A 27,270-nucleotide genomic window follows, 5' to 3' on the forward strand; every position below is an offset into this window, starting at 1 on the left:
ATACATAAAGGCTAAATGTTTGCAACAAAATCCATTAAGCTCTTTTGTATCTTAGTACAAATCCATATTCAACAAGTGTTTGCCAGGTATCCACCAAGTGCTCATCTCTAGGTTCTAGGTTCTAAGGGAGAAGCAGTGGATATGTGTCATATATTCTGTTCCCAAAGAGCCCAAAATATTTTTAATTAAACAACTGAAAGTAATCTCTATGCTACATAGACTTGTCTGTGGCTTTTTTTTTTGTTGTTTCCCTCCCCTCCTCAAATCTCTGGCTACTCTATTTTGCAAATCTTACAATTTGAGTTAAGGGTACTCCAATCTGTATATGCATATCAGAAAACTACAACTAACTTACATAACTTCCTTAATTCTATTAAAATGTAAATATTTGGAAGGAGGCAACTGAAATATATGAGTTCTTAAAAAATATTAGAAGAAAAAGATGTAGAGTAAAATGGGGACAATCAAAGGGCAATAGTAGAGAAAAGAAAGGAAAAAGTTGACCCCTAGTCTCTAAAGGGGACTCCTCTATCAGTGACATCTTAAATCAGCTTTTTTACAAGAGGAACAAAATGCTCACATACAGAGATACAAATAATTATGAAATATGATTTATAATTTCACAGTTCCATTGGCATAAATGACATCAGCAAAAGAAGTTATCTATACATGGAGAAAAAGAACTCAAAATCAAAACAACAATAACCTGTTTATATATTCCCAACCCAATTTTCACTCCTTATACCCAGCCATAATCTAGCTGTACCTTTCCTACCTCCTCCACGGTAGTTGCTCTAAACTAAGAGTACTCACTGTAATAGAATTAAAGATTCATTCAGTTTTTATGAAGATTGGGAACATCAGAGCAACCAATGTGTCCTCTTCATCATACACAATTTAACTGATTCTATCATGTCTTTCGTTGGTCTCCAAAAGTTTCTGATTTAAAAAGGAAATGAAACTATGATGATCCATGAGGAAACTTGTTTTACTAGTGAGTTATTCTCAGCTCTCCAAGGCTTTCTCTTTATAATTCCAAAAATGATGAATTTTTAGTAAGGTATTTTCTAACTGACAGTGAGGCTTGGAATTTGGTAGCTCGTTGATCATTTCATAGGGAAAATGCTTAGAATAAGAATGCTTTGAAAATATCATTTTGTGATGTGCCTGGGTGGCTCAGTTGGTTAAGCATCTGCCTAAGGCTCAGGTCATGCTCTCAGCAAGGAGCCTGCTTCTCCCTCTCCCTCTGCCACTCCCCCTGCTTGTGTGCTCTCTCTCCAATAAATAAATACAATTTTTAAAAAAAATTAAAACTTTAAAATAGAGAGAAAGAAAGTATCACTTTGTAAAATCTACTTCTAGATCTCCATGTCATCTATGATTCAGGGCCACCCAGATATCCATAGTGCTTCTGGATGGTTGCTCTGTTGTTGGCTACCGGTCTTTACCCCTGTCCAGCCCCATCAAATCTTTCTACCATATAATCCCCAGAATACAGAGAATGGATTTAAGTATGATGATGAGCTAGCCTGGAAGAAGAAAGAGTTCTGAAAATTCTTCAAAATCTTACCAAGATCAAGAGGGACAAAGAGGCTATGGAGCTGAGAAATACATACTTGATGAATGAAACAATGAAAAACTTAAAATGTTAAAACATAAAGTCCAAGAAAGAAAAATAGAATGCCCTGCCAATGAGCAAGTGTTGACTGTGGGGTTTATTTTGTTCTGTTTTGTTTCTGGTGAAACCTTCCACAACGCACGTGCATACATGCACACACATGTGTGTCAGAGAGAGAGTGTACACAGGTGCTCTAGACAGAAAACAAACCAAAACAAAAAAAACAAAAAACTAAGCAGGTTTTGGCAAGACCCAAGACATGAGGGTATCTTGGGGAAACTAGATGTCCTTGCAGACCAAAAAAGTGAAAACCTGACGCTCATCAGGACCATTCTAAGAGAGGATTGGTTTCCGAGGCATGCTTATTTGAATTTTCGGAACTTAATTATTCCTATTGTAGGTGAACGCTGCGATCCAACATGAAGGATGATGATGGTACAAGGGAAAGCTCTTTGCTTTGAGGACAGGGGCAAAGTCTATGCAGAACCACAGGTGCATCCGGGGCTGTGGCAGGGGGCAAGGTGCACTGGAGGCAAAGTGAAATATGAGTTCCTAGCTTCTCTCCGGTATGAACAACATGATTTAAAGTTTCTTCATTTGGGGGCGCCTGGGTGGCTCAGTGGGTTAAGCCACTGCCTTCAGCTCAGGCCCTGATCTCAGGGTCCTCAGATTGAGTCCTACATTGGGTTCCTTGCTCAGCAAGGAGCCTGCTTCCCTCTCTCTCTCTCTCTTTGCCTGCCTCTCTGCCTGCTTGTGATCTCTCACTGTCAAATAAATAAATAAAATCTTTAAAAAAATAATAAAGTCGGGGGCGCCTGGGTGGCTCAGTGGGTTAAGCCGCTGCCTTCGGCTCAGGTCATGATCTCAGGGTCCTGGGATCGAGTCCCACATCTGGCTCTCTGCTCAGCAGGGGGCCTGCTTCCCTTCCTCTCTCTCTGTGATCTCTTCCCTTCCTCTCTCCTACTGTGATCTCTCTCTGTCAAATAAATAAATAAATAAATCTTTAAAAAAAAAAAAAAAATAATAAAGTCGTTTCTTCATTCATAAAATGGTGAAATTTCCAACTCTGCCTACTTCAGATAGTTTAAGAAGAATATAAGATAAAGTATGTTTATGCTATTTTGAATCTATAAAATAATATACAAATGTAAAATATTATAATTTCCTGGTTAGGTGCCAAAAGTAATAAATGCATATACTCCTCACTCCTGTTTTCTAGCTGAGAGTTGGTTAAAACTTATTATAACTTATTATAACTTTTTGAGACTGACATATAATGTTTACCTGGACTAGGCATATTATTAATACATGCAGAATTGATTGACTTTATTATTTTTTTTAATTGATTGACTTTAAAAAGTATTTTCAGTTCCAATGAAACCTAGGAAACAGACGGGAACCTGGTCCATTCTTAATCACCCTTGCCAATAATTCAAAGAGGTGCTATTTTTTTACTGAAAGCTTTAACTCTCCTAATTTAAATGTTTTCACATGGTCTCATTTCTTTAGTTAATTTCTGTGAGAAATACTGGACAAATTATTTCTTTCATATTTGGCTTTGCATGTGCTAAAGTGAAACAGCATATGAAGCTCAAAGGAAGAACACTATTTGAGCTACTTATTATGATAGTCATGGGTTAAAGGGATTTAAATATTAACTCTGAAAGTTGACAGCAAATTTTTAAAATAATAGCTAAAACTTATTATAACTTCTTCTTACATGTCAGGCTCCGTTCTAAGCTTTTAATTACATTAACTCACTTAACCTTAAATTGAGCGTTATGAGCTATGAACTACCTGGTGATTCTAGCTCAGAAACTATACTCTTAACCCCTACAATTATTAAAAAAAAAAACAAAAACAAAAACAAAAAAAACTATGGATCCTGCATTACAATTCTATTTAGCTTTCTTTAGACTTGAGTTTCTCATTAATTCTATTTGATATTCTGTGGAATAGGAAATATCTCAGTCTCCCATAAGAAGTCAGTAGTTAAGGAGAAAAATTATCCTCTTTCTAGACATAGAAAGTCCAAATGTGTCAAAATTAGAAAAGAATTCTATAATGTATTCTAAAATGTTATTATATCCATGTCAAGTTTAGCTAGTTTTAATTTTAAGTAAAAATGAAGGAAAGGGTTTAGAATGGTTGAGCCCTTAAGTTTCTTACTGTAATAAAATTTTGTGGTTCTTAGATCAGATGACAAGTAATGAGAGTATAATTTCCAGAAGACTTTAAAGAAAATATCCAAGAGAATAAATCTTGCCTTTGTATATTTATCACTGACTCATTTAATATTTCAATCAACTCATCTTGAAAGAGGGCATTGAAAACCTGGATTTGGGGGTGCCTGAGTGGCTCAGTCAGTTAAGCAGCTGCCTCTGGCAGGTCATGATCCCAGGATCTTGGAATCCAGCCCAGCATCAGGCTTCCTGCTCAGCAGGAAGACTGCTTCTCCCTCTCCCTTTGTCTTCCAGTTTGTGCTCTCACTCTCTCCCTGTCAAATAAATAAGTAAAATCTTAAAACAAAAACCAAACCAAACCTGGATTTTCTCCCTCTAACATAGAATTTATCAAAATCAGTAAGCAAAAAGGAGTATGTAACAGAACCAATCAGTAGATTTTTTTTTTTTTAATGAAATATAAGAACTTCTCAGTGCCGCAGTCTGGAGGGGATGTGCCTCCAGGGGAGCAAGGATGAGACTGGAGAGAGGGAAAGAGTGGCAGAACCTCAGAGGGAAGGAAAGTAAAAAGAGGGAACAGGACCTAAAAAAAGTTCCAGAGCTAATACCAGTATGTGCTCTACCCTCCTACTTCTTCTTCTGCTTCTTTTTTTGTAGATATTTTAAGTAATCTCTACACTCAACACAGGGCTTGAGCTTACAACCCTGATATTAAGATTTGTATGCTCTACTGACTGAGTCAGCCAGGTGCCTCCCCATCCTCCTACTTCGAAGGAGGCACAAGTGAAGAAACAAATTTGTACAAAATATTAAACTCAGATAAAAACATGGTACAGAGTTTAAATTTAATGTAGACTAGAGAAAGCTTAAATTCAATACAAAATAACCATTGAATATTATTCACATATTAAAACATTTACTGAACACTTACGGTATGCCGAACTGTGCTAGAAACCAAATTTACATTTCAAGGTACCCATATAAAATAAAAATCTAGTCATATTATTAGAGAATTACACTGACTTCTAATTTTCTCCCCATTTTTTACAATTTTAATTAAAAACTAGCCAAATGTGGTTAAGAACACGGGGAGAGTAAGGAAGGAGCCATCAAACAATGAAGTTGGCTTTAGGAATCTTCCAAGGAACACAGCATTACGCTGCTTTCCGTCATTACAAAATGATTCCTACAAATTGCATCTCATATCAATTTCCAGTTTTCTAAGACTCACAAGCTGGCTTAGTTTATCCTCTGAGCATTCGCAAAGTTCGGTTCTTTTTCCAATTTATTGCATTTGTGTTCTCTGTTTATCTTCCCGGCATGGTTTATCATGGGCTAGAATCAAATCCTATTGACCTATGTAACCTCTATACTTAATGTGGCACATAGCACAAGAAAAAGGATACCTCAGTGTTTGTGCACTGGGGGAGCTAATGAATAGTATGTACCCTATGGAGGTTAAGTAGGAGTCTGCTTCATTCACCCAGTTATTCTACTCTGTTCAGTAAATGTAGTCAGTGCATCGACAGATCAGGTACAAATATATCTATCTCTTAGCCTCTGGAAACACAACCAGGAAAAGTTCACTCTCTGAAGCTGAAGCTGGTTAACACGAACATGCATAAGAGGAAATTAGATCCTGAGAGAAGCACTTCATCTAAAGGGGCTTTTCTCAGTCTGGAATCCCTTGATGTGTTCTTAAGGATCTCAGGCTTCTCTGAGAATGTTTTATTTGACATTTTCATTTTAGCGCCAATCAAAAAACGTAATAGAAGTATATTCTGGAGCATCTGGATAATCACATTTAATTAAATATCATCTAGTAATTTCTTGGTCATGTTTATGACTGTGTCAATTGATGTCAAGTGATTACTGAAGGAACGCCCACATTTTAATGAAGTATTTCTCAAACCGAAGCATGTGGATATATTCTCAAGGTTCCAAAAAAAGGCTCCTCTCCACTTAGAAGAAATATTGCCTTAAGAAATGGTTTGTAAACATAACCTGATAAAACTTTCCTTCCATCTAGAAAGCAGAATAGAAGTTTGAAGAGGCATGACCAGAACTTTCCTAAGTATTACACAGAATTACAAGTTCTCTGAAAGAAAAAAAAAAAAAGTTCTCTGAAAGAAATAATGACAATTCTGATTAAGTAGGAAGCAATGAACTTATTAGAACTTCCTCCAAACTTGTCCACCCGGCTGCTCTAGTCTGAGTGAAATCATCAGTTACGGCCATAGGACTTAATTAAATTCCATCTAACTACAATTGACAGAGCCCTACTTTGGTCTCCTGAGTGTACCTAACACAATGGGTTTTCACACAAATAATGTGAGTCCCCAATAGTCTCCTTCTGAGATAGAGAAGTATGTTGAGCAGATAGATTATACGGTGTGCAGTACAGTGATAAGCATATTATAGACATGCAACAAAGGTAACTGTTATTTGACACCATAGGTATTATTATTTTTCACTTCAAGAATGGATAATTTGAGACTCAGATTAATTTAAGTGACTGGCCAAATGTCTGGGTCCATTCATTCATTTATCATTTATTTATCAACTATAAACCGGATACATCTTGTGTGCCCATCCTCACTTGCTGGAGCTACATTCCATGAATAATCTTTAAAATCATCTTATTCGTCCCCTTCCATGCACCCTCAGTTGACTCGCCTTTCTCTATCTGGACTCCACATGCTTAGCTAAGCCACATTCCTTGTCATATATGATACTCTATAAATAACTGCCTGTGAGTCCATGTATGACTATGGCTGTGGGAAAACACACATCCATGTGAGCTGATCCCCATCCCCCGAGCAGGTTCTCAGTGCTGCCTGGCAGTCACGCTCTGCCGCCCTTACTCTCTCCTCCACTCTCCTTTTTTTTTTTTTTTTTTTAAGATTTTATTTATTTATTTGACAGAGAGAGATCACGGTAGACAGAGAGGCAGGCAGAGAGAGAGAGAGGGAAGCAGCAGCTCCCTGCCGAGCAGGGAGCCCGATGTGGGACTCGATCCCAGGACCCTGAGATCATGACCTGAGCTGAAGGCAGCGGCTTAACCCACTGAGCCACCCAGGTGCCCCTCTTCCACTCTCCTTGATGAGTGTTTCCTACCTTCTCTCTCCTCTCAGTTAATGAATCTTCAACCCTCATAATTCTCTTTGTGACCTCAACCTTCATCCCTGACTCCTCTCTTGTGTGCTTATCCTACATTAAATCCACCCCAAAAATCCATCAGCTCTATCTTCAATATATATCCAGAACCCAACCAGGTCTTACCATCTCTCTGCGGGTCTAGAACATTTCATCTCTGACCTCAAGTATTACCAAAATGTTTCCTCCTCTGCCCTTTCTCCTTTTCAGTCTGAGGGTTACTATTTAATCCTAAGTCAGCTTAGGTCACTTCTCTGCTAAAAACCCTCTAATCACTTCTCTTCTCTCTTGGAATTAAAGCCAAAGTTCTTAAAGTAGCCTACAAGGTCTTATATGATGACTTGGTGCCACTGATGGCTTTCCCTGACCTATTTCTCCCCTGATCTCCTACTACTACTACTCCTACTACTCTGGCTACCCCACCCTTCTTGGTGGACCCAGAGCAAACCAGGCATGCTCCCTCCCTAGGGTTTTCTCACTGGTCAAGCCTTCTTCTAAAATATATTCCCTCCCAACAGTGCAGGGCTTCCTTGGTCAAATTCTTCAGGCATTCTTTTGACCGTCCTACCTAAAATGACACACCGCTTCCTTTTCACTCCCTCTCCTTTTCCCTTGTTGTATTCTTTCCCTGCCATTTTATTACAGTCTCTCTTTTCACATATTTTACTTTTTTGTTTGGTGATTATCTCTCTTTTCTCATGTTGTAGATTCTAAGCTATACAAGAGCAGGTTTTGGTCTCTGCTTTCACTGCACCTAGAACAGTGCCTGCCATACAGTATACACACATCACATGTTTGAGTAAATAGATGAACAAACCGTAAGCCTTAATTCAGATTGGCAGAAAGAATGTGACTATAATGTTACTATAATATCTGAGATGAATTAGGGAGAATGGAGGGGCTCCTGGGGTATGTGTTAAAATCCATGTCTTTGGGGCTCCTGGGTGGTTCAGTCACTTAAGTGCCTGGCTTCGGCTCAGGTGATGATCCCAGGGTCCTGAGATCATGTCCCACATCAGGCTCCCTACTCAGCGGGAAGTCTGCTTCTCCCTCTCCCTCTGTCAAATAAATAAATAAAATGTTTTTTTTTTTAAAGTCCATGTCTTTTAGTCATAGGAAAAGAGCATTCAACAGAATTTCCATAACATAAATTATTCTGTTTTCATCTAAACCACTGAAGGAGAATACTTCAGAAGATAGTCACAGAAATACTTTGCATGAAGCTATCCCCGGCATTTGTTAAATGAAATAAGAGTTGCACTTCAAACCTCTTCATAAATTTGTGAGACAAAATGTTTTAGAGTTAGGGACAAGTAGCTGATGAAAAGTCTCTACTGGAATTACTTTGCATTGAACAACTATCAACACTGAAATGAAAATTCTGGGGTGCTTGGTTGGCTCAGTCAGCTGAGTGTCTGACTCTTGGTTTTGGCTCCGGTTATGACCTCAGGGTTGTGGGATTAGGCCCCACATTGGGTTTCATGCTCAGCTCAGAGTTTGCTCCCCCTCTGCTCGCCCTCTGCTCCCCCTCACACCCTGCTCTCTCATTCTCTCTCTCAAAAATAAATACATAAAATCTTAAAATAAAAAACCCTGAAAACTCTAAGTGCTCAAAATACTGGGCAGACATTATTCAGATCTAGTCTGAATCAGCATTACTCGGTATAGAGCAAGGACCAGTATTAATGCCCTAAAGAGAATTAGAGAATAATACAGAATCCAAAAACAAAAGGGCACGTATAACCAGAACCAGACAGATGCACCACTATTTGCTTCTTCTAGATGAGAGGTCGAATGATAAATACATGACAGTATTATTTGCAGATACATCTGTGCCCCATTTGACTGGTTAAGAAACTAGATATAGTTCATTCCATAGTCCATTAATTCTAGGAGTTCAATTCTCAAGTATTCATCTTTGTTGCCTTTATAAATTCACAGGCTAATATAATTGGTTTTGGTATTTTTTTAAAGAAGGTCCAGACTGGATGGATCCAAATGGCATTGGTAAAAAAAGATTTTAATACCAGAAAAAAATATTTAATTTAAGCCAGATAAGAAGAAACTGTTACCAAATTGCTACTAAATGTGACCTTTCCTATTTGATGACACAAGCTACGGGAATACCTTTTATGATCTGTTCTGCCTATGAGAACCAGCATCACTTTTGCTAAAGCTTAGGTGGAGAATCAATATAAAAATATTATACTATTATAATAAGGATTATCATTTGCCACTATTTATTGAATGCATATTTTCCTAAGCATTTTGCAAACATCTCATTTAATGATCACAACAATCCTATGACTCCAGTGTTGTTAATGATCCCGACTTCACATCGAGAAAACTGAGTCCTGAAAAAACTGAATGCCCTGAGTCACATAGCTGGTTAAGTGAATAAAATGAGAATTCGGATTCCAGCACCCATATTCTTAAAGTGATTTCCAAAAGTGCTTTGTGGTCTGAGTCATAACTATGTGAACATAGGACAAAGTCACTGTTGGGTGTACCTTCTTGTTGGTAAAGGCCTGGTATTTTGGAACATTAATATTATTTTGAAAATGGTGCTTTGTTTGACCTTGCCTTCTGTTTCTGAGAAAGGAAGTCCAGGATCTAACTGATAATTTTGGATCTTTACACTTCGGCAGTAAAGGGTCAAGACCAAAAATCAGGACACGTCAAAAACTGTTAACTTTCGGTGTCATATCTAGGAGTATGGCCAATAAATGATAAGTGATATACTTTATTTTAAAGTCACTGCAGTGAAACCAATAAATGTTATACATGGGAAAAGTACCTGAATCTTCTGAGCCTTTTATTGATTTTTAACTGGCTATACATTTTTTATGAAAAGATTATAGAGTCTATTTTTAATGTCTGCATGTTAACCTTGTTTGTAATATTATTAGACTGTGAACAAGGACTAAAATAAGAAAAGCATTAAATATACATGAGTTTCAGATAGGGAGCAAATGCTAAGATTTATTCACTTTTCTAAGTGTACAAGAGATAACAAAATAAATAACTAGTCTAATCTTTTAAAGAAAACAGAGGTTAAGAGATTTGTAACTACTTAGAAAAGAAAAATGAAGACTTGAAGTTTTGTTTTTGTTCTTTTTTTTTTTTTATAAAATTGCTCTGTGCCAAAATTAAGAATTTTTCTCATATCCTTGAAATGATTAAAAGCCAAATCATATTTTTGGATTAAATTTCAAAATTCTCATGGTAGTTAAGAGATAAATTTTATAAAGAAAAATTTTTCATCCAAATTTTAGTTTAAGGAATCTCAGAACGCCAACACATGTGATATTTTTGGAAAGCTGGTGCAGCCAGATTGCCTTTCATTGAGAAATACAGCAGGGTACAGAAAGTCCTGGTTTCTATGTTACATGCCATGATGCTCCCCAGAAACCCAGGCTTACTAGCAAAATAATGGACACTTTTTCTTCTCTTCTTTCATATGCCCTTTTAGCTTTGAGCTTTTACATATTTAAACATAGCAGTATTTTGGCTAAAGAGTTGCCTGTTTTGCCTTCCTAGTTGTTTAGAAATTATTTTCTACATTTTATTTGCATTTTAGTCATAATCCTGGTAGTGGTGCTCTTTGACTTAAAAGTTCTTTTACCTATGGAGCGCTTCAGTGGCTCAGTTGTTTGGTGGTCAGCTCTTGGTTCCAGCTCAGGTCATGATCTCATGGGTCATGAGATCGAGCCCACCATCAGGCTCTGCACTCAGCAGGGAGACTCCTCGGGATTATTTCCCTCTGCCCCTCCTCCAATTTGGGTTTTTTCTTTTCCTATGTCTCTGTCTCTGTTTCTCTCTCTCTCTCTAGTAAATAAATCTTCAAAAATATAAAAACTAGGGGCGCCTGGGTGGCTCAGTGAGTTAAGCCGCTGCCTTCAGCTCAGGTCATGATCCCAGGGTCCTGGGATCGAGCCCCGCATCGGGCTCTCTGCTCAGCGGGGAGCCTGCTTCCTCCCCTCTCTCTGCCTCTCTGCCTGCTTGTCATCTCTCTCTGTCAAATAAATAAATAAAAAATCTTTAAAAAAAAATAAAAATAAAAACTAGGGGCACCTGGGTGACTCAGTAGGTTAAGCCTCTGCCTTTGGCTCAGTTCATGATCTCAGGGTACTGGGATCGAGTCCCACATTGGGCTCTCTGCTCGTTGGGGAGCCTGCCTCCCCCTCTGGCTCTGCCTGCCTCTCTATCTGCTTGTGATCTCTCTCCTTGCCAAATAGATAAATAAAATCTTTTGAAAAAGTGTGCTTATAATTTAAAATATATATATATATAAACTAAAATTAGGGCACCTGGGTGGCTCAGTGGGTTAAACCTCTGCCTTCGGCTCAGGCCATGATCTCAGAGTCCTGGATTGAGGCCCACATCAGGCTCTCTGCTCAGTGGGGAGTCTGTTTCCACCTCTCTGCCTACTTGTGACTTCTCTCTTTCTCTCTCAAATAAATAAATAAAATCTTTTAAATAAATAAATAAATAAAAACTAAAATTATTTTAACTATTATTATGTTTATTTAAGGATGAATCAAGTTCTTTTTACATTAACAAGGGTAGATTAAAAAAAGATCTGAGTTTCAAGATAAATGAAACTACACTATACACTCTGAAGGAGGATCCCGCTATCTCTGGACCATATCTTGCTGTGGAAAACACTAGCACATGGGAGACAGACAGATCTGCGTGAACCTGGGACCATCACTTAACCACCTGCAGGTTCTGCTTCTGCATTTGTAAATTTCAGCAAATACCTACTTCATAACATTTGTCTCTGCTGTTGATGAAGCATCACATGTAAAACCCCCAGCAGAAAGCCTGATACACAGTATCTAGTTAACATTAGTCACTTTATTTCTCAAATCTCTATTTACTCTACATTCTTGAATAATAATAAAAACCAACATCAGACAACAAGACTTACTTTATACCTAGCAAATTCAGATGATTGAGGAGACTTGATCTCATATGCTGTTTGGAGTTCAATTTTAATTTTTCTGATTCTTGGTGAATTCTATATAGTAATTATAATTAGTAAATGTACACCCTAAAAATTTCTTTCCATAATTTCACAATTTAATTCACCTTGCAACCCAGTGATATAAGAGTGAGTGTGTTATTCCCTTGTTTTAGAGATTAAAAAAGTGTTCATTTCTGAATTGAAATGACCTGATAAAAGTGGAAATGGAATTTAAATTTCAGTCACTGGGCTCTCAGTTTTGTGTGGTTTCATGATGCTGTGTTACCTTTTTAACAAAAATAAATGTTCTTCCCTTTTATGCAACATGTTATTGGAGAACTGGCCACTATAAGAAAAATATGTTAGGCATTAAAAACTTGTTGAGGTAGCTCAAGGAGTTAGGTTGGTCTATGAAGCAGATAAAAACTGAGTATCATTTACTTTCTGTTAGCTTTAAATCAGCCAGTACTATTCACCTCCCAGTCAGCATTGTCAAACACACACACACACACACACACACACACACACCAACATTTAGCACACTGTAGTGAACACTGAAGGCTACTAGACACTCTATTCATGGCATAAAAATCTTCATCAAAAATAGCACAAAAATCTCAACATCCATGGAACCAAATAATATCCAAAATGTATACTATTATCTAGAGTCCTTATTGAATGAATACGATAAATGAATAATCCAAACACTTCATTTAGGCTAACAGTTTCAAACTCTTCTCATTCTAACCCATATTTTAAAACTAATTAGAGAGAAGGGGGAAATAATTTTTATTTTATTCTGTCATCTCTCTTTTTTTTTTTTTTTGAGACAGAGAGAAAGAGAGCATGTGCATGTAAGGGTGGGGAGGGGCGAAGGGAGAGGGAGAGGATCTTAAGCAGCCTCTATGCTGGGGGTGAAGAGTGATGCGGGGCTCGATCTCACAACCCCAGAGATCATGCTCTGAGCTGAAATCAAGTCAGATGCTTGACTGACGGAGCCACCCAAGCGCCCCTTTTCTCTTATTTCTTTATCCCACATTTTAACACTCAGTTGTCCGTGAGTAAAACGCATACGGCAAAGAAGAAAAGAAACTAGAGTCTGGATTACCGGTTGATGATAAATGAGAAATAAAACATTAGTCTCGGTCAATATTCCAGCTGAGAGCAGCCCTGACTGACATTTGATTGTTATTTTTGATCTATCTCCTTTGCTGCAGTCTTAGGTCTAGATAACAACCGTCTGAGGCTTCAGAAGCTGGTGAAGGGATGAAAATGGGCTTTCATAAGTCTGAGTCACTGATATTTTAGTAAATGCAACAGACAGAAAAACAACCTGGGGCTCCTGGCATACATCTATAGACCACGAGTGTTACTTCACTGTGCACAGAGCCATGACCTTACCTGATTGCAGGTATTGATGTCTATGCCCCCCTTGAGATATTCCACTACTTTGTCCAGGTTGCCTGCTCTGGCAGCACGGAGGAAGCTTGCATTGCTGTCAGACTACGAGAAAGGAAAAAAAAAAAAAAAAGACCTCCAGTGAATTATTGTTAAATAAGGACAGAAAAAGTCAAAAATGTTTACAATGCAAGTAAGAAAAGCTTTGGTTGCAAACACTCCAATCTTGAGTTTAAAACACTGAATAATAATTCCCAGGATAGGGTGGCAACTTTGTAGTATTTCTAGAGATGTTTTTAAAGTGAAAGGGAAATACGTTCTGCTATATTAAAGATGTAAAAGAACTCGAAATAAAAATCATTATTGCTTTATTTTAAATCTTCAGCCACATTTGAAGATGAATTTACATGACTCCCAAATCCAAAGCTAGCCATTCATTCTAGCTTCAGGATGCTTGTGACCTTATAGTGAGCCTAATGTCAAGCCAAAAAGGAGTTGGAAAAGTAAAAGAAATTAAAGGGACTGGCTTTCTTTTTTTTTTTTTTTCTTTTTCCTTTACCGTTTTGGTTTCTCAGATGAGTCTGAGGAAGAATGCTGAGTATGGGTCATTTGGCAGTCATCTGTCCTCATTACAAGGGAAAAACAGAAAGCTCCAAGGATGCTTTGAGGAAAGAGGATAGCACTAGTTGGCAGGTGTGGAATAAGCCAATGCAAATTTTGTGATCCCAGTGATTTTGGAAAAACAAGATTAAATTTAACCCAGCTGACACAATACCAGAGGAAAATCCCTTGGTAAAGATAAGCACTTATAACGGAGTCTGCTTTTTAACTCCTCTTCTTCCCCCAGGGCCTCTCAAAATCTGATCCTGGAAGAAACAGCTGAATTTTCACCACAGAATGTCCAGAGGAGAGTTGCTCCAGACCTGAAGCTACAATCACCCAGCCACACTCCCTCGCTTGCAGAGCCTGACTTGCGAATCTTAACCCAATAACTTTGATAAACTTTGTTAGGTCCTAAAACACTGGTGTAACTTTATAACTCTTCCGGTGGTATGGTATCTGACTAAAGAAGATGTGGTAACATGAAAAGGGATGTCCTGACCTACTAGGACGTGAGACACAGTTGTGACAGCTCATAATCCCGCACTCTCCCGGTAGGCTCCCCTGCCTCTCTCCCTCAAAGAATGTGTTTGGCAGGGGCTCCTGGCACACTCTTTCAGACCTATTCATTATGACTGGTGATGATGTACAGAGATAGAAATGGAAGTATTTTCTCTGGGAGTCTCAAATTGGGAATTATTTGCATATTGTTAAAATGATTTACACATGGGAAGATGGAAAGTGGTAGGACCAAATTACCTCACATTTAACCCAAATACCATAATGACATGTATTTACAAATCAGACAGATAATGTATGAAGAGTGGAAGGTATGACTGAAATCTATACATCTGGAATTCATGCTCTGATGCTTCAGAAGTGGATCATGGTCTGGCTGCTATTTGACCGTTCTTCCCTCCCTACAAGGCCACCATGCCTCACTCTTTGTCCCTCCTGAGAGCCCTGCCCATGGCAGGGTGCCCTAAGTATATCTGCAATGCTGAAGTGACTGAGTTGTGACTCATTTTTAAATGCCTGCTCTATGAAATTATTTTGTGGTTTGTGGCAAATTCTAACTCCAGGGAGATTTTCTACCTCAGGTTTCTTGCCACAGCACTTACAAGGGAAAGATAATGCTAGGCATTATGTTCTGTCAATATCTCACAAGAAACATCATTTACTGTAAAACAACTAAAGTTAAATAATATTTGGGCATAAAAAGTATGACATTATTTGCCATATATAGTTTTAAAAAATAGATCTATATACTATATGTTATATATAATATTAAAAATTATGCCTGGAAACTACTTCCATGTTGTACATGGGGCTTAATAATTATAGTTGACATTTATCATTCACTGGGGGTCAGGCACAGAGCTAAGGGAATCAGCTAAATGTAGTATATCCTTAATATTCATGATAATATTATGAGAGAGAACCTATTCTTATGCTCATTTAATAAGTGAGGAAAAGGTTTAGAAGGTTTCCAAGGTCACCCAATTATTCAGTGGAAGATGCAAGATTTAACTTGTGTTTATCAGCCCAGAGCTAGTCTTAACAGCTACTCTATCTCACCCCTCCAAAGCATCAAGGCAGAAGTTACTACAGATACCTAACCTAGGAGCTACAGGTTTGTTTCAGTTGTGAGAACCACTGTTAAGCTCTTGGTCTACATATCTGCTCTGTAAATCATGCCACTTGCTAAAAAGAGTTCCCCAGCTGGAGAGAGAATTCCTGGCTGACATCCCTGTCCCCACATCTCTCAGCCATCTATACATCTAGGAAAAGTAAGAGCTAGGAGCGCCTGGGTGGCTCAGTGGGTTAAGCCTCTGCTTTCGGGTCAGGTCATAATCTCAGGGTCCTGGGATTGAGCACTGATTAGGCTCTCTGCTCAGCAGGGGAGCCTACTCCACCACCACCCTACCACCCCGCCTGCCTCTCTGCCTACTTGTGATTTCTCTCTATATATATCTCTCTCTGTCAAATAAATAAATACAATCTTTAAAAAAAATTAAGAACTGGCTTGAGAAAAACTACTTAAAACCGTAAGCATTTGGGAATGAGGAAAGAGGTGGTAAACTACACATTGCATCAAAAAAGCCAGGGGGAGCCTGAGTGGCTCAGTGGGTTAAAGTCTCTGCCTTCGGCTCAGGTTGTGATCCCAGAGTCCTGGGATGGAGCCCCGCTTCAGGCTCTTTGCTCAGCGGGAAGCCTGCTTCCTCCTCTCTCTTCGCCTGCTTCTCTGCCTGCTTGTGATCTCTGTCAAATGAATAAATAAAATCTTAAAGAAAAAAAAAAAAAGCCAGCCGACTATCTCTATCTACAAGCCTAATATGATTAAACTCAGGAACTAAGATCAGGGTGCCCCTATCATTCCTTTGAAAAAAAGAATATCATGCATACATAGAGCTAGAGGGAGCACTTGATCCCCAAGGGTTGAAGAAACCCCTGCAGACATGACTGCAGACACAAAGGAAGGTGTTGGTCAGAAGGGAGCTGGAGCAGTGGGCAGTGCCCTATAGACCCTCCTAGAACCTTCCTTAGGGAATGGGCATGACATGGAAGATTGTTTTTACCCTTACATAACTGGTTTTCATAACTGCTTTTCACTTTTCTGAAGCAAACTTCTCAAATGTAGGTGCAAGTCAAAGACTTGCATCCAATCCCTGGAATTTTAGCAAAATAAATTCCCAGTGTTCTGGAGGGTCTAGACCCAATGGAAATGTGACATCTGAGCCATCCGGCCAGGGATGCCTTCAACAGTGAGTCATGGTGGCCTTTGCTATGAGTTGGATTCTTTCAGAATCCATTAAAAAATTTGGTTTTCTGGAAGTGAGAAAATGCATTATAAATGCATTTTGCAAATGCAATAAATGAAAGTGTTATTAGAAAACAGTTCCAGAACATGGGTTTCAAGAACAAAATTAAAAGGAGATTTCAAATTTTATGTACAGATATTGACATCATTTTAGATGAAAAGCATAGACCTGCATGAAAATATATATTCTTTTCCCACTTCCACATAGACACAAGCATACCATCCCTTACAATGAGGTCAATCTGTGATTAAAGCACTTGACACAAGAGCTTAAGATAAACAAGTAGTCAGTCTGGTACCTTCAGTCAACACAGAGATGAAAGAGGATTCAGGGACTCAAGGTGAAAGATACAGCAACTTTTACTATACCATGTTTCCCTCTGAGTATGACTAAAGGAATTATTTCCAAATTAAGCATAAGTAGGGGGAAGTATGCTTTCAAAATAGATTGTTGTCTCTTGGATCAACCAGAAGATTTCACACATAACAGCTCAATAAAGAGAAAATGAGGCAATAGCAGCTCCTTGGGGGAAAGTCTCCAACAAATGTAAAACTAACCTCTTTCGGCTCTGCTGCTTTATGTCCCTAGGACTCCCAAATCGTAAAACCAATTTTAATTATGCTTAAAAAGTCTGATTCTGGACAAAGAATTCAAGTGCTGAGCCGCACTTATTTTAATCTGCAACAGATGGATGTCATTAAAACTTGCCCCTTTTACTACCCTGGTGTGGCATCTCAAGCCAAGAAAGAAAAATTTCCTTTAAAATTCCTCTTGACACAGTTCTGTACATTTTTTGTATCAGAATGTTAGAAAAACAGAATACTTTCTTAGCACCCAGCAGGGTGGACATGAGAGGCAAGAGGAATGTGCCTTCACAGAGACACATTGTATCCTAAAGAAGTACTTCCCCAAAGTTCAGAGGCATACTCACAGGCTTCCACAAGTTTGCCACAAGGTGTTTTTTTGTTTTTGTTTTTGTTTTTAAGTTCTGTGCTTACATTTCAATAATAACCTAACATAAATAAAAGCATGTTCCAGGTCATCTAGACTGTTACCCTTTAAAGAATACAACCATGTAATTTGGGTATAAACCTTTGTGCTTATCATTCAGCGCATAACAAGAGAAGTAGAGATGACACATAGATGCAGATATGCAAAACGGTTTGCTGCGGGGCAGAGTATGATCAGAGAATCTGATCATTACACACGGCAGGACGGCACACATGATGAAACAAAAGAACAGCAGTCAGCAGCCACATTAAAGTAGCAAACAAACATAAGGCTCAGACGCTGTCTTTGCACAGTTCAACTCACATCAACCATTAGCAGTAAGTGTAATAAAACATCCGTGGTGAGACATTTCTCAGTTCCCAATTCTCACTTTCACTGGATTACGGATGTACAAACCTGCACCGCAATACTAATTTCATCTCCAAGTAAATAGAGCTTTAAATGTTTATCAAATGACATGCCAGTGAAACTGACATTAGTAAATTTCTCTGATAGCTTGAAGTTTTATTACTCTGAAGTGAAAAACAAAACCTTACAGGATTAATGATAGTTTGTTCAACCTATACAGAAAAGATACCCGTTATGTTATTTTCATCAAAGTCAAATTCAGAAGCATATTAAATTGGAATCAGGGATTTGAAGAATGCTCATTTTGTGGTTTTGTTTATGCTTTATTTGTAAAACCTTCCTTTTAGTAATGGTTTAAGGGTTTTAGGAGTTTTGTGTCCTTTGCGTTTACATATAAATTAACACTATGTAAGATAACAACCCTAGAGGTCATGAACTTGTTTTTATACTTTGAAAGAGTAGACAACATTATTAAAGTTTGAGAAGCACCAGTCAAATAGTGTAAGTCGGCCAGCAGCCTTTATTGGCCCAACCAAAGACAGCAAAGCAGAGAACTTCCTTTAGTCTGGCTTACAGTAGACCCTCCACACATATTGGCTGATTAACCTCAAGGAAAGAACATTTCCCTGTGGAATTTTAATAATTTGCTTATTTTCTTAGGATGCAGCTATTCCTTTATAAAAACAGGATGGTTTATCGGCCTAGCTGAGATCCACATTTTTAGAGTAATACCAAATAAATAAAATTTATTAAAATCACTTGGGGGGAAAAACCTTAATAGGAATATCATGAAATAGAGGAGAGTTCTACGATTCCTTAGGTCTTGTCCTAGAAATGCTGGAAAAGTTAACTCCATGTCCACCAAATCACAAGTTGTATGATAAGTCTTTGTGTATCTCAGTTTCCTTATTAAAAAATAAGGGTACTTCATAGAGTTGCTGGAAGAATTAAATAAAATGATGTGATGGCGCTTAGCCCAATGACAGGCACAGAGGACACACTGAGCTTGTTTTATAATCGTGGTTTTTCTTGTAAATGATAAATGAAAATAAGAACAGCAAATCTAAATATAGATGCATACACATGATCTTCTTTAAATATGAAGGCTGTTGCCAGAAGACCAAAGTATTTCAAAATACTTTGATGTGTGCAGGCACAAAAGGACAAAAAGGGAACCAGAATGGGAGAGGTGTGGTCTGTTTCCAATAATAAAGATTTTACAAGGCATCCTCTTTGTGATATATCAATGCTCTTACTTAAATAACCATACTTCTGTAGGAGTGCTAGATTGTATAAATAATTGAGGTCTTTTAGAAGATCAAATTATTATCACTGTCTTGTTATAAACCAAAATTGGGGGCAATTGAAAACTGCATACTAAGTGTACTAGTAATTTTTAGAAATGATTTCACAAGTCGTCTTTCTGCAGTTAGAACACACATCTGACAGGTAAACACGACACCACAAAATTCCACTTGATAACTTCAATTCAGCTGCCACTAACAACAAAATCTGCTATAGACCATAAGTTTGTACACTCTAGCTCCAGCATGCAGATTAACCTACATTTTTAGTGTCATTTCAGTATGTCTTTAAATTGCTACTAAGTACAAAATACTGACAGGTCATCTAATATTCAAAAAGTGTTAATGCAACTTCCTCAGATTGTTCTTATTCCAGCAACGTATGTGCTAAAAAAATGGGTGGAAATATAGGTGTTTTCACTGGAATATAGATATCATTTTGCTTTTAAAATATTATTTAAAATAATTATGACACATAAAATTGAGACTTGGGACCAGAACAATAACTAAGTTTAATGAAACAGAAAAATTCTACCTATTTTAAGCATATATCTCATCATACATGAGATTGTTTGAAATTACATCTTGATATAAAGACAAGGTATTTTTTTCCTTTAGTATTGCATTTGACATTGATTTTTTTAAAAGATTTTATTTATTTATGAGAGTGAGCCCTCATAGGAGCTGGGGTGGGGGGGGTGGCAGAGAGAGCAGAAGAAGCAGACTCCCCACTGAGCAGGGAGCCTGAGACAGGGCTCCATCCCAGAATCCCAGGATCATGACCCAAGCTAAAGGAAGACACCCCTTAACACTGATTTTTACTAGCACACTAGATAAATTATTTCACTCATAAATGCTTTCCTTAAGATTATCACTTGTAAAAAATAAGAACCAAATACAGCATACCAATTCCATCCCTTTCAACACATTAAGGCTATTTCACAGTACTATGTGAAGATTCATAGACCCCTTGTACAACTCTTAAATTTTAAAAGAGAATAAAGCTGGAATATTATGCAGCAATAGGAATAGGAATGAATATAAACCACATCTATACATAGCCTCAACATCTCTCATAAAAACAATGTCAAGCAAGACAAGTCAGACTTAAAAAAAGAACATTTATATGAATCCATTTATTAAAGTTCAAAAATTGACAAAACTAATCTATACTGTTAGGAGTTAGAATAGTAGAATCTGGGGGCACCTGGGTGGTGGAGTTGGCTGGGCAGCTGATTCTTGCTCGGGTGATTCTTGGCTGATTCTTGGTTTCTCCACATTGTGTGTGGAGTCTGCCTGGGGCTCCCCTTACCTCTTCCCTTGGCCCTCCCCACCTGTCACTCTCTCTCTCTTAAAAAAAAAAAATGAATAAATCTTAAAAAAAAAAAAAAAGAATAGTAGATTATGGAAGGAGGCAGTACAACACATTGGTTGCTGATAATGTTCTAGTTCTACTTTCTAGTTCTGGGTATTGTAAATGGGTATGACAAATATCAAGATGAACATTATAATTTATGCATTTTTGAATGTATGTTATAATTAAATGAAATGTTTACTTAAAAAAGATGGTGACATTGAAAACTAAGTTGTTTTCACTTACATAATGGTAACAAAATCACTGAAGACTAAATAGATGAAAACGTTAGTATTCAAAAGCAGTATCTTTTTGTCACCATGGAGACAATTTTTCTAAGGCAGAATGTTCATATTATGCAAGGCTTTAATGATAATATATTTAAGGTACTACTCAGTCAAAAAAAAAAAAAAAACAGTGCAGAGTACTAAAAATCCACAATTTTGTTCTTTAACTGAAAATGTTTCCTAAGTCAAATTTTAGAGCATTTTTTTATTAGTTGTTACGATGTCTATGGAGCTTTGCAACTATAAAAACCTTTTGATACGATTTGATCATACATTGACTACATTCTTCCTTTAGCAGTAGTGGTTATTCCATTTTTCTTATCTTTTGTGCATATCATACAAACAGTACTCCTCCAGTCTTCAAAATGCTTACTACAAATCAAAGAAGACCAGATCTGGTTCTGAGATCTCAGTTTTTAAATCTTCCAGAATAAATATAAGCAAAGTAACTTGCCACAGATAATTTTATGCCTTAAAAAATTTCTGTACACTCACTTTTCTGTGACAATTACTTTTCTGAAAACTAAAACGAAACAATAATATGATGTCCTTCCTCAATGAATTAGAATTACTACACAGGATCATAAAAATCCTAAGCTAGTACAAACCATAATTCAAAACCAGAAAAGATATTTGTGATGTATACTTGATAATTATTTTATACTTCAAATTCCCTACATGATTTTGAACTTTTCAAAAGTTCTTATATATGTCTATTTTTAAAAGAATTATTGAACAGAGGAATATGAATTTTCCAGTTAGTATTTTGTTACACAGAAGTCTGACTTGAAAAATGACTTTGTTTTGCTGACACTAGTTTGGCTTTAGAAAATATTTCTATATGCAGGCTCATTATTAAGATGCTTTTTATAATGAGACACATCAACACTTTCACTAAAAAGGGAACTTTTACAAATATAGGTAGAAACATTCTTTTAAATTTTTTATTTATTTATTTTTGAGAGAGAGAGACAGAGAGAAAGAGCATGAGCACAAGTGGATGGGGGTGGTGTGGGCAGAGGGTGAGGGAGACAAATGGATTCCCCACTGGGCTGGGAGCCAGACCCGGATCTCAATTCCAGGATGCCGAAATCATGACCTGAGCCAAAATCAAGAGTCCAACACTTAGCCAACTGAGCCACCCAGGCACCTCTGGTAGGTGGAAACATTCTTTTTTTTTTGTTGTTGTTGTTGTTTTAGAGATTTATTTACTATAGATTCATGATTTTACTTTTTTTTTTAATTTTTTATTTTTTATAAACATATATTTTTATCCCCAGGGGTACAGGTCTGTGAATCACTAGGTTTACACACTTCACAGCACTCACCAAATCACATACCCTCCCCAATGTCCATAATCCCACACCCTTCTCCCAAACCCCCTCCCCCCGGCAACCCTCAGTTTGTTTTGTGAGATTAAGAGTCACTTATGGTTTGTCTCCCTCCCAATCCCATCTTGTTTCATTTATTCTTCTTCTACCCACTTAAGCCTCCATGTTGTATCACCACTTCCTCATATCAGGGAGATCATATGATAGTTGTCTTTCTCTGCTTGACATATTTCACTAAGCATGATACGCTCTAGTTCCATCCATGTTGTTGCAAATGGCAAGATTTCATTTCTTTTGATGGCTGCATAGTATTCCATTGTGTATATATACCACATCTTCTTGATCCATTCATCTGTTGATGGGCATCTAGGTTCTTTCCATAGTTTGGCTATTGTGGACATTGCTGCTATAAACATTCGGGTGCATGTGCCCCTTTGGATCACTACATTTGTATCATTAGGGTAAATACCCAATAGTGCAATTGCTGGGTCATAGGGCAGTTCTATTTTCAACATTTTGAGGAACCTCCATGCTGTTTTCCAGAGTGGCTGCACCAGCTTGCATTCCCACCAACAGTGTAGGAGGGTTCCCCTTTCTCCGCATCCTCGCCAGCATCTGTCATTTCCTGACTTGTTGATTTTAGCCATTCTGACTGGTGTGAGGTGATATCTCATTGTGGTTTTGATTTGTATTTCCCTGATGCCGAGTGATATGGAGCACTTTTTCATGTGTCTGTTCGCCATCTGGATGTCTTCTTTGCAGAAAAGTCTGTTCATGTCCTCTGCCCATTTCTTGATTGGATTATTTGTTCTTTGGGTGTTGAGTTTGCTAAGTTCTTTATAGATTCTGGACACTAGTCCTTTATCTGATATGTCGTTTGCAAATATCTTCTCCCATTCTGTCAGTTGTCTTTTGATTTTGTTAACTGTTTCCTTTGCTGTGCAAAAGCTTTTGATCTTGATGAAATCCCAGTAGTTCATTTTTTCCCTTGCTTCCCTTGCCTTTTGCGTTGTTCCTAGGAAGATGTTGCTGCGGCAGAGGTCGAAGAGGTTGCTGCCCGTGTTCTCCTCAATGATTTTGATGGATTCCTTTCGTACATTGAGGTCCTTCATTCATTTTGAGTCTATTTTTGTGTGTGGTGTAAGGGAATGGTCCAATTTCATTTTTCTGCATGTGGCTGTCCAATTTTCCCAGCACCATTTATTGAAAAGGCTGTCTTTTTTCCATTGGACATTCTTTCCTGCTTTGTCGAAGATTAGTTGACCATAGATTTGAGGGTCTATTTCTGGGCTCTCTATTCTGTTCCATTGATCTATGTGTCTGTATTTGTGCCAGTACCATGCTGTCTTGATGATGACAGCTTTGTAATAGAGCCTGAAGTCCGGAATTGTGATGCCACCAACGTTGGCTTTCTTTTTCAATATCCCTTTGGCTATTCGAGGTCTTTTCTGGTTCCATATAAATTTTAGCATTATTTGTTCCATTTCTTTGAAAAAGATGAATGGTACTTTGATAGGAATTGCATTAAATGTGTAGATCGCTTTAGGTAGCATAGACATTTTCACAATATTTATTCTTCCAATCCAGGAGCATGGAACATTTTTCCATTTCTTTGTGTCTTCCTCAATTTCTTTCATGAGTACTTTATAGTTTTCTGAGTATAGATTCTGTGTCTCTTTGGTTAGGTTTATTCCTAGGTATCTTATGGTTTTGGATGCAATTGTAAATGGGATTTACTCCTTAATATCTCTTTCTTCTGTCTTGCTGTTGGTGTAGAGAAATGCAACTGATTTCTGTGCATTGATTTTATATCCTGACACTTTACTGAATTCCTGTATAAGTTCTAGCAGTTTTGGAGTGGAGTCTTTTGGGTTTTCCACATATAGTATCATATCATCTGCGAAGAGTGATAATTTGACTTCTTCTTTGCCGATTTAGATGCCTTTAATTTCCTTTTGTTGTCTGATTGCTGAGGCTAGGACCTCTAGTACGATGTTGAATAGCAGTGGTGATAATGGACATCCCTGCCATGTTCCTGACCTTAGCGGAAAAGCTTTCAGTTTTTCTCCATTGAGAATGATATTTGCGGTGGGTTTTTCATAGATGGCTTTGATGATATTGAGGTATGTGCCCTCTATCCCTACACTTTGAAGAGTTTTGATCAGGAAGGGATGTTGTACTTTGTCAAATGCTTTTTCAGCATCTATTGAGAGTATCATATGGTTCTTGTTCTTTCTTTTATTGATGTGTTGTATCACATTGACTGATTTGCGGATGTTGAACCAACCTTGCAGCCCTGGAATAAATCCCACTTGGTCGTGGTGAATAATCCTTTTAATGTACTGTTGAATCCTATTGGCTAGTATTTTGTTGAGTATTTTCGCATCTGTGTTCATCAAGGATATCGGTCTATAGCTCTCTTTTTTGGTGGGATCCTTGTCTGGTTTTGGGATCAAGGTGATGCTGGCCTCATAAAATGAGTTTGGAAGTTTTCCTTCCATTTCTATTTTTTGGAACAGTTTCAGGAGAATAGGAATTAGTTCTTCTTTAAATGTTTGGTAGAATTCCCCGGGGAAGCCGTCTGGCCCTGGGCTTTTGTTTGTTTGAAGATTTTTAATGACTGTTTCAAACTCCTTACTGGTTATGGGTCTGTTCAGGCTTTCTATTTCTTCCTGGCTCAGTTGTGGTAGTTTATATGTTTCTAGGAATGCATCCATTTCTTCCAGATTGTCAAATTTATTGCCGTAGAGTTGCTCATAGTATGTTCTTATAATAGTTTGTATTTCTTTGGTGTTAGTTGTGATCTCTCCTCTTTCATTCATGATTTTATTTATTTGGGTCCTTTCTCTTTTCATTTTGATAAGTCGGGCCAGGGGTTTATCAATTTTATTAATTCTTTCAAAGTACCAGCTCCTAGTTTCGTTGATTTGTTCTATTGTTTTTTTGGTTTCTATTTCATTGATTTCTGCTCTGATCTTTATGATTTCTCTTCTCCTGCTGGGCTTAGGGTTTCTTTCTTCTTCTTGCTCCAGCTCCTTTTGGTGTAGGGTTAGATTGTGTACCTGAGACCTTTCTTGTTTCTTGAGAAAGGCTTGTACCGCTATATATTTTCCTCTCAGGACTGCCTTTGTTGTGTCCCACAGATTTTGAACCGTTGTATTTTCATTATCATTTGTTTCCATGATTTTTTTCAATTCTTCTTTAATTTCCCGGTTGACCCATTCATTCTTTAGAAGGATACTGTTTAGTCTCCATGCATTTGGGTTCTTTCCAAACTTCCTTTTGTGGTTGAGTTTTAGCTTTAGAGCATTGTGGTCTGAAAATATGCAGGGAATGATCCCAATCTTTTGATACCGGTTGAGTCCTGATTTAGGACCGAGGATGTGATCTATTCTGGAGAATGTTCCATGTGCACTAGAGAAGAATGTGTATTCTGTTGCTTTGGGATGAAGTATTCTGAATATATCTGTGATGTCCATCTGGTCCAGTGTGTCGTTTAAGGCCTTTATTTCCTTGCTGATCTTTTGCGTGGATGACCTGTCCATTTCAGTGAGGGGAGTGTTAAAGTCCCCTACTATTATTGTATTATTGTTGATGTGTTTCTTTGATTTTGTTATTAATTGGTTTATATAGTTGGCTGCTCCCACATTGGGGGCATAGATATTTAAAATTGTTAAATCTTCTTGTTGGACAGACCCTTTGAGTATGATATAGTGTCCTTCCTCATCTCTTATTATAGTCTTTGGCTTAAAATCTAATTGATCTGATATAAGGATTGCCACTCCTCTTTCTTCTGATGTCCATTAGCATGGTAAATTCTTTTCCACCCCCTCACTTTAAATCTGGAGGTGTCTTCGGGCTTAAAATGTGTTTCTTGGAGGCAACATATAGATGGGTTTTGTTTTTTTATCCATTCTGATACCCTGTGTCTTTTGACAGGGGCATTTAGCCCATTCACATTCAGGGTAACTATTGAGAGATATGAATTTAGTGCCATTGTATTGCCTGTAAGGTGACTGTTACTGTATATGGTCTCTGTTCCTTTCTGATCTACCACTTGTAGGCTCTCTCTTTGCTTAGAGGACCCCTTTCAATATTTCCTGTAGAGCTGGTTTGGTGTTTGCAAATTCTTTCAGTTGTTGTTTGTCCTGGAAGCTTTTAATCTCTCCTTCTATTTTCAATGATAGCCTAGCTGGATATAGTATTCTTGGCTGCATGTTTTTCTCGTTTAGTGCTCTGAAAATATCATGCCAGCTCTTTCTGGCCTGCCAGGTCTCTGTGGATAGGTCAGCTGCCAATCTAATATTTTTACCATTGTATGTTACAGACTTCTTTTCCCGGGCTGCTTTCAGGATTTTCTCTTTGTCATTGAGACTTGTAAATTTTACTATTAGGTGACGGGGTGTGGGCCTATTCTTATTGATTTTGAGGGGCGTTCTCTGAACCTCCTGAATTTTGATGCTCGTTCCCTTTGCCATATTGGGGAAATTCTCCCCAATAATTCTCTCCAGTATACCTTCTGCTCCCCTCTCACTTTCTTCTTCTTCTGGAATCCCAATTATTCTAATGTTGTTTCGTCTTATGGTGTCACTTATCTCTCGAATTCTCCCCTCGTGGTCCAGTAGCTGTTTGTCCCTCTTTTGCTCAGCTTCTTTATTCTCTGTCATTTGGTCTTCTATATCACTAATTCTTTCTTCTGCCTCATTTATCCTAGCAGTTAGAGCTTCCATTTTTGATTGCACCTCATTAATAGCTTTTTTAATTTCACCTTGGTTAGATTTTAGTTCTTTTATTTCTCCAGAAAGGGCTTTTATATCTCTCGAGAGGGTTTCTCTAATATCTTCCATGCCTTTTTCGAGCCCGGCTAGAACCTTGAGAATTGTCATTCT

General features: G+C 37.8%; 1 protein-coding gene across 50 annotated transcripts in view; it reads right to left on the reverse strand.

Annotated features, from left to right (window-relative positions):
• Positions 1-27,270, reverse strand: part of ANK2 (ankyrin 2) — a 330,750-nt gene that overhangs the window by 181,717 nt on the left and 121,763 nt on the right. For all 50 annotated transcript variants that reach the window (XM_059170296.1, XM_059170307.1, XM_059170367.1 and 47 more), the window contains exon 2: positions 13,328-13,429. In XM_059170296.1, the coding sequence (XP_059026279.1) occupies positions 13,328-13,429 (102 nt within the window). The remainder of the gene's footprint in view (positions 1-13,327; positions 13,430-27,270) is intronic.

The sequence above is a fragment of the Mustela lutreola genome, chromosome 1, assembly GCF_030435805.1.
Source record: "Mustela lutreola isolate mMusLut2 chromosome 1, mMusLut2.pri, whole genome shotgun sequence".
NCBI lineage: Eukaryota > Metazoa > Chordata > Mammalia > Carnivora > Mustelidae > Mustela > Mustela lutreola.